General features: G+C 41.1%; 1 protein-coding gene across 2 annotated transcripts in view; it reads left to right on the plus strand.

Moving 5' to 3' along the window:
- Mrps6 (mitochondrial ribosomal protein S6) overlaps positions 1-8235 on the plus strand; it is a 73033-nt gene extending 64798 nt beyond the window's left edge. For both annotated transcript variants that reach the window (XM_047565341.1, XM_047565340.1), the window contains one exon: positions 7654-8235. In XM_047565341.1, coding sequence (XP_047421297.1) covers positions 7654-7843 — 190 coding nt within the window. In that variant the 3' untranslated portion in view covers positions 7844-8235. The remainder of the gene's footprint in view (positions 1-7653) is intronic.
- Positions 8236-8716: the final 481 nt, after the last annotated feature.

The raw sequence follows: 8716 nt of genomic DNA on the forward strand, positions 1-8716 counted from the left end.
ATGGTGAACATTTTTTCATATGATTGTTGATTGCTTGTACATCTTCTTCTGTGAAGCGTCTGTTCGTACCCTTAGCCCATTTGTTGATTGGGTTATTTGTATTCTTCGTGTAGAGTTTTTTGAGTTCTCTATATATTCTGGAAATTAGTGCTCTATCTGAAGTATGAGTGGCAAAGATTTTCTCCCACTCTGTAGGCTCTCTCTTCACATTGCTGATAGTTTCCTTTGCTTAGAGAAAGCTATTTAGTTTGAATCTATCCCAGTTGTTGATTCTTGCTTTTATTTCTTATTCTATGGGAGTCCTGTTAAGGAAGTCTGATCCTAAGCCAACAAGTTGAAGATTTGGACCTACTTTTTCTTCTATAAGATGCAGGGTCTCTGGTCTGATTTCAAGGTCCTTGATCCATTGTGAGTTGATTTTTGTGCAAGGTGAGACATAGGGGTTTAGTTTCATTCTGTTGCCTATGGATTTCCAGTTTTCCCAGCACCATTTGTTGAAGAGGCTATCTTTTCTCCATTGCATATTTTTGGCACCTTTGTCTAGTATGAGAAAATTGTATTTATTTGGGTTTGTGTCCATGTCCTCTATTCTGTACCATTGATCTACCTGTCTATTTTGGTGCCAATACCATGCCGTTTTTGTTACTATTGCTTTGTAATATAGTTGAAGTTCTGGTATTGCAATACCCTCTGTTTCTTTCTTCCTGCTAAGGATTGCTTTAGCTATTCTGGGTTTCTTACTCTTCCAGATGAATTTATTGATTGCTTGCTCTATTTCTGTAAGGTACATCATTGGGATTTTATTTGGAATTGCATTGAATCTGTATAGCACTTTTGGTAGTATGGCCATTTTGACAATATTAATTCTGCCTATCCAAGAACATGGGAGATCTTTCCATCTTCTAAGGTCTTCCTCAATTTCTTTCTTCAATGTTTTGTAGTTTTCATTGTAGAGATCTTTTACCTCTTTGGTTAGATTGATTCCCAAGTATTTTATTTTTTTGAGGATATTGCAAATGGAGTTGTTTTCCTCATTTCCCTTTCAGATGTTTCATCACTTGCATATAAAAATGCTTTAGATTTATGTGTGTTGATTTTATAGCCTGCTATTTTGCTGAATTCATTGATGAGGTCAAGAAGTTTTCTGGAGGAGTCTTTTGGATCCTCTAAATATAGAATCATGTCATCAGCAAATAGTGACAGCTTAAGTTCCTCTTTTCCTATTCGTATCCCTTTAATTTCTTTAGTCTGCCTAATTGCTCTGGCTAGAGTTTCGAGGACAATGTTGAATAGAAGTGGTGAAAGAGGACATCCCTGTCTTGTTCCTGTTTTAAAACGGAATGGTTTTAGTTTTTCTCCATTAAGAATGATGTTGGCCATGGGCTTAGCATAAATAACCTTTACAATGTTCAGGTATGTTCCTACTATCCCTATTTTTTTCTAGTGTTTTGAGCATGAAGGGGTGTTGTATTTTGTCGAACGCTTTTTCTGCATCAATTGAAATAACCATATGATTCTTATCCTTAAGTCTGTTGACAGGATGGATTATGTTTATTGATTTATGGATTTTAAACCATCCTTGCATTCCAGGGATGAACCCCACTTGATCATGGTGCACGATTTTCTTAATATGTTTTTGGATACGGTTTACCAATATTTTGTTAAGGATCTTTGCATCTATATTCATCAAGGATATTGGTCTAAAATTTTCTTTCCTTGATGTGTCTTTTCCTGGTTTGGGTATGAGGGTGATATTAGCTTCATAGAATGAGTTTGGTAGGGTACCCTCTTTTTCTATTTCCTAGAATACTTTGAGAAGTATTGGAATGAGATCTTCTTTGAAGGTCTTGTAGAACTCGGGTGAGAATCTGTCTGGTCCTGGGCTTTTCTTGGATGGTAGGTTTTTAATGGCTTCTTCTGTTTCATTGCTTGATATTGATCTGTTTAAATTGTGTATGTCCTCCTGGTTCAGTTTGGGAGGAGCATGTCTCTAGAAATTTGTCAGTGTCTTCGGTAGTTTCTATTTTGTTGGAATGCGGGTTTTCAAAGTAGCTTCTCATTATGTTATGTATCTCAGTGGTGTCTGTCGTGATATTTCCTTTTTCATCACGAATTTTAGTAATTTGAGTTTTCTCTCTCCTTCTCTTTGTTAGTGCAGCTAAGGGTTTGTCTATTTTGTTTACTTTCTCAAAGAACCAACTTTTTGTTTTGTCAATTTTTTGAATTGTTTCTTTTGTTTCAATTTCATTGATTTCAGCTCTGATTTTAATTATTTCCTGTCTTCTACTACTTTTGCTGTTATTCTGTTCTTCTTTTTCTAGGGCTTTGAGCTGTAATGTTAGGTCATTTAGTTGTTGACTTTTCATTCTTTCCTGGAATGCACTCCATGCAATGAATTTTCCTCTTCGTACCACTCTCATAGTGTCCCAGAGATTTTGATATGTTGTATCATCATTCTCATTGACCTCTAAGAATTTTTTTATCTCCTCCCTGATGTTTTCTGTTATCCATGCTTCATTCAATAGCATATTATTTAGTCTCCAGGTGTTGGAGTAATTTCCCTTTTTTATTTTGTCATTGATTTCTACTCTCAGTCCATTATGATCTGATAGAACACAAGGCAGTATCTCTATTTTTTTGCCTTTCCTAAGGGCTGCTTTGAGGCATAACATATGGTCTGTTTTCAAGAAGGTTCTATGTGCTGCTGAGAAGAAAGTGAATCCGCTCGTTGATGGATGGAATATTCTATATGTCTATAGGTTATTGATTGTGTTATTGAGTTCTATGGTTTCTTTGTTTGGTTTTTGTTTGGAAGATCTATCTAGTGGTGACAGTGGTGCGTGAAAGTCACCCAGAATTATTGTGTTATGGTCTATGTGATTCCTGAAATTGAGAAGGATTTGTTTGATGTACAGGGATGCACCATTGTTTGGGGCATAAATATTTACTATCGTTATGTCTTCCTGATTATGGTTCCCTTAAGCAGTATGAAATGTACTTCTTTATCCCTTCTGACTAACTTTGGCTTGAAGTCCACTTTATCTGATATAAGGATGGAAACCCCCACTTTTTTACTGAGTCCATGTGCATGGTAGGTTTTTTCCCATCCTTTAGTCTGTGGATGTCTTTTTCTATGAGATGAGTGTCTTGCAGGCAGCATATTGTTAGGTCTTTCTTTTTAATCCATTCTGCCAGTCTGTGTCTTTTGATTGATGAGTTTAGGCCATTAATGTTCAGGGTTATTATTGAGATATGATTTGTATTCCCAGTCATTTGACTCATTTTTGGTTTTTAAGTTGGCTTGGTTTCTCCTTTGAGTGTTTTTTCTCTAAGGTAGTTCCTTCCTTTGCTGACCTACATTGTTGTTTTTCATTTCCTCCTCATGGAATATTTTGCTGAGAACATTCTGTAGTGCAGGCTTTCTATTTGTGAATTCTTTTAGCTTTTGTTTATCATGGAAGGATTTTATTTCATCTTCAAATCTGAAGGTTAGTTTTGCTGGGTATAGGATTCTCGGTTGGCAACCATGTTCTTTCAGAGCTTGAAATACGTTGTTCCAGGCCCTTCTAGCTTTTAGAGTCTGGGTTAAGAAGTCGGCTGCTATCCGTATTGGTCTCCCCCTATATGTAATCTGATGCTTTTCTCTCTCAGACTTCAAAATCCTATCTTTATTTTGAATGTTAGGCATTTTCATTATAATGTGCCTTGGTGTGGATCTGTTGTGGTTTTGTGCATTTGCCTCTTGTATTTGACTTTCCATTTCATTCTTCAGTCCTGGGAAACTTTCTGATATTATTTCATTGAATAAATTGTTCATTCCTTTGGTTTGTATCTCTGTGCCTTCCTTAATTCTAATAATTCTTAAATTTGGTCTTTTCATGATGTCCCATAGTTCTTGGAGATTCTGTTCATGATTTCTTACCATCTTCTCTGTTTGGGCAACTTTATTTTCAAGATTAAATATTTTGTCTTCATCGTCTGAGGTTCTGTCTTCCAAGTGGTCTAGTCTTTTGGTGATGCTTTCCATTGAGTTTTTTATTTGGTTTATTGTTTCCTTCATTTCAAGGATTTCCGTTTGGTTTTTTTAGAGAATCTCTATCTCTTTGTTGAAATGATCTTTTGCTTCCTGCAGGTGCTCTTTCAGCTTATTGGTATTATCATTCAATGCCTGCATTTGCTCTCTTATCTCATCCTTTGCTTCGTGAATCATCTTAATCATGTATAATGTGAAGTCCTTTTCTGACATTTCTTCTACCATACTGTCATTGGATTCTATTAATATAGAATCTAGATTTGTTTGGATCATTTTCTTCCCTTGTTTTTTCATGTTGTTCATGTATCTTCCCCTCTAGCAGTGCAGATTTGGGGTATTGCAGATTTCCCCCTATAAGCTTATAGTGGCCCTATTGGTTTCCAAAACCCTTTCTTTAAGGGGAGATCAATATTAGCAGTGCCCAATTCAGACACTATGCAATCCTAGACCAAATAGCTCCTATGAGGACAATAACAAAATTGTCATAATAAACAGAATGAGTTCAAATATTATCTTCAGTAAAACAAACAGATTTGCAATAAGGTCTGCAGTTTCTAATGGAGGGCAAAGAGGATGCAGAGGATGCAGAATGTGGCTGTTAATGGGATAAGAAAAGAATATACAGAAGTTCTAGATAATAGAAAGGGTGACAGTCTAATCAAAAGAAATTGGATGTTAGCATGCTAAAAGGGAGAAAGAGACTCTGAGGGGACAGGTAAACAAAAGGAAAAGAGAGCAAGAAAAGTAAAGAAATAAAAACTTAAATTTTTTTCAATAAGGAGAAAAAAGAAAATCTACAGTATAACAGTCATATAGTAATGAAACCTCCCAGTGTTCAGTAGCCTGATCCATGAGAGGTACCTAACAGTAAGCTTCAAGCCTCCAGCAGGCGTCGCAGGATGGGTTTTGCCCCACCTAAATAAAGATCAGAGCTACGGCTTCCAGGATTATCCAAGATGGCCGTCTCTGGCTTCGAAATGTGTCGGCAAATGGGGAGCTGCAGCTCAGGATGTGGACGTGGTCAGCAGGAGGTCCTGGAGGCGGGATGCGATTGGTCAGGCAGGGGTCCTGGAGGTCCAGTGTGTTTGGTGTGGTTGTAGGATCCTGGAGGCCGAGTACAATCAGTTGGTCTGGGATCCTGGTCATAGGGCGCTGTCAGTTGGTCTGGGGGTCCTGGCGGCAGGGAGCAGTCAGTCGATGTGAGGACCCCAGAGGCAGGGAGTGATGGGTCGGGCTGAGGGATCCTGGAGACGGGGCTCAGTCAGTCCAACCAGGGGTCCTACGAGGCCTGGCTGTTGTCTCAAAATGGCGGCAGCCAAGTGTAATCAAACCTGCAGGTACTGTAACAGTGAACTTCCAGGCAACAGCAGGCAGCTGGTGCTCCACCAGCGGTCGGCGATCAGTTTGCTGACTGTTGTTGGATGATCGGGAGGTGAACCTCGTGCGTTGGGTGATGGGTAGGTGTAAAGCAGGCGATGGACAGGCGAGAGGCAGGCAAATGGCGGATGATAGACGCCTGACAGTGAGCAATCTTCACTCAAAAAAGGCGTCGATATGCTGGCAGACTGCAGGTGATCACAGCAGACAAATGGGGTAAACACCAGGGGATCGATAAGGAGCAAAAACTGCCTCACCAAGAAACAGATATCCTCTGCTTGAAACCAGAGTTACGGAGCGACAAGGAACGCAGCCTCCCTCTAGTTCGCCATCTTGGATCTACCCTGATACTTACTTTATATCTGAGAAAATCTTTGACCCGGGTACACGTTCTGTGTCCTGCTTTGGCTGGATGAAGGTTTCTGTAAATGTCAGTTACTTCCAGTTGGTGGGTGCTCACTTTTTGTTATCTTTGCAGATATCCTGCACACTGGTTTTCTCAGTTACTGTGGGAAGAATGCGAAGAGTTTCCAATTGATTGTGAATTTGTTTCTCCACCCCGCCCTGTGAATTCTTGCCTCCTGTGTGCTGGAGCTCTGGTAGTTGGTGCTCCACATCTGGGGTTGCTGTCTTCTTGGTCTGATACTACTACAGCCACTTGAGCTCTATTTTGATTAGTGTTTTTGCTGGCACATGTTTTCCTTGAAGATTTATTTGAATGCTTCTCCCAGTAGTTTTGACTAAAATAAGCAGTCACTCAAGAAATTTAAGCTGTGTGTAGTGGTACATGTCTGTGATCACAGCAATTTAGAAGGCTGAGGCAGGAAGATTAAGTTCGAGGCCAGCCTCAGCAATTTCGTGGGACCCCATCTCAAAATAAAAAAAAAGGGCTAAGTATGTGGCTCAGTGGTAGAGTACCCCGAATTCAATCCTCAGAACCACAAAAAAAGAAAAAATAATAAATTTTGCTTAAAAATTTTGAACTCTTTTTATTGAATTACATAGAATGTCATCCTTTTTTTGTGACCTGCTTACTTGCAGAACTTGTCCATTTTCAGTGGGGTCTTTACTGCTTTCTGTGAGAATTGCACTGTGCTTGCCAGCATCACCACAGTGTAAGAGTTTCCCTGGACCTGCTGTGTGTCAGGCTATTCAGGATGCTGGGGATGACAAAAAAGTCCTTCTTTCTATGGCAGTTAGGTTTTAGTGGATTGGGGCACACAGTAAACAAATACATAGTATGCAGGGTGACAGAGTGCTCTGGGAAAGGAGGAAAGCACCGAGCAAGGGAGACAGTGATGGGAGGCTTGGTGGCTGGGCTGGGTGTGCCACTTTAGGGAAGTCAGAGATGGCCTCTTGAGCAGGCAACACTTGGACAGAGCCATGTGGAAGTGAGGGATGAACTACATGAAACTTGGACAAAGGACATTTCTAACTGCAGGAGCAGTGAGGGCGAAGACCCGGAAGAAAGGCATGGCTAGAGCCATGCGGGCGATGTTGAAAAAACGGTCAGCTAGAACGTCGCCGAATCGGAACGACTGGGCAGACACAGCTCTTCAGACAGGCTGTGGTCCAGATCAAAGAGTGCAAGTGTGGCTCCAAGTTTCAGAACCACGAAGAGGGGTGCAGAGGAGGGAGGGCGCTTTGTTCTTGGTGGTGTCCTCCAGCAGGTGCGGTGCCCTGGGCACCGGGGCGTGAGATGAGTGCGCTTTCTTTTCCTCACCCAGAGTTGAAGGCATTTTCTTTCTGTTCCTTGCCATTTCTTGAACCTACAATGTAGTCTTTTTCCTTGTTTGTGAAGTTGACCACTAGTCAACTGTACCTCTTAGGCATATTAAGTCACCTGTAAAATTCTTTGGAAAGTTAGAAGACCACCTTTGGATGTTTTCACAAAGAACAGCAAATGATGGTTTAAAAAATCCAGTCTTATTAAAGGACAGAAAATTCTGTCCTTACCCCATAATTTTACAGATTTTCTCATATTTCCCACTGTATGTGATGTCATGCCTTTTTGCTGCCATAAAGTTAGTTTATATTCATGTTTTCACAGGAGTATCGTGGGGAATGCCAGGGAGGTTGGGTGTATACTGCATGCTGTAAGCTGCGTTTCTGTTTTAATGAAGGCATGTATGTGTTTGTGAGTAGTTGATGTCTATCTGGGAAGAGTCAAATGAAAACATTGATCATTGTAGAACTGTTACACTTCAGAACGCAGGAATTCACCGATTTCTATTCTGTTGCAGGTATTTCTTGGTGGATTTTTATGCACCAACAACAACTATCGAAAGTATAATGGAGCACTTGTCTCGAGATGTCGATGTGATTAGACCAAATGTTGTAAAACACCCTCTGACCCAGGAAGTAAAAGAGTGTGGAGGCATCGTTCCATTCCCAGTTGAGGAAAAGTTATATTCTGCAAAGAAGAGGAAGTGAGAAGATTGACCAGATTTTAACCTTGTGTTGGATTGTCTGGGGCCTGGGCAGCGAGAGTGAGGAGTGAAAAGTGTGGCCTTTGTGTGGTGGGGTGAGCAGGTGCCGATGGCTTTCTCTTGATTCGCTTTGCTGCCAGAGGCAGGAGAACTGCTGTCTGCTCTGTCGCCTGTGGTACCTGCTAGGTCATTCTTGATTTCATTTGCATTGTGTAATTTCTGGTCAGGGAGAACTTTCTCCTTAAAACAGTAACACAATTTTAAAGAGCAAAATATAGACTGACTTGGATTGTGAGCTAGTAATTCAGAACAAATAACCATGCAAAAATAAAAATTGAAGACCCATGTATTATGTGAACAACTTTTGATCAGAGTAATAAATATTTTACAAACTCTGCCAGGTGTGTTGCCTCTTCACCTGCCTCAGCATAGTGCACCTCCCAAGGCCTCCTGGCTCTAACCTGGCTGTGAGTTTCCAGTACTTGGGGGCCCTGAAGTTCGTGGGTGGGACCAAGTCTGTCCTGGACCACTTGAGATTTCACAAAATCAGAAACCTTTTTCTCTCACAAGTACTGGTCATTTTGGTGAGTGCTCCTCTTCATGGAGGGACATGTGTATTCTGGGGCTGTTGATCTCTGGCACTATTTCCTGTCCTTCCTTTACCATTGGCACCTGCCTCTTCCATGTCCCTCAGCCCTGGGCAGCCCTCGGAGGAAGGAACCTCCCAGCAGTGGGATGCCCTCTGTGAGAGGAGAAGATGGGGCTTGTTCCTGGAGTGGTCATGCACATCTCATCCCCTGTCTCCTGAGGGACCGTGACTTGGAAAGACAGAAGCAACCCTTCCACCTCGATGCAGTGCCCTGCACAATGGTCGGTC

This window comes from Sciurus carolinensis, chromosome 9 (genome assembly GCF_902686445.1).
Source record: "Sciurus carolinensis chromosome 9, mSciCar1.2, whole genome shotgun sequence".
In the NCBI taxonomy this organism is placed as follows: Eukaryota; Metazoa; Chordata; class Mammalia; order Rodentia; family Sciuridae; genus Sciurus; species Sciurus carolinensis.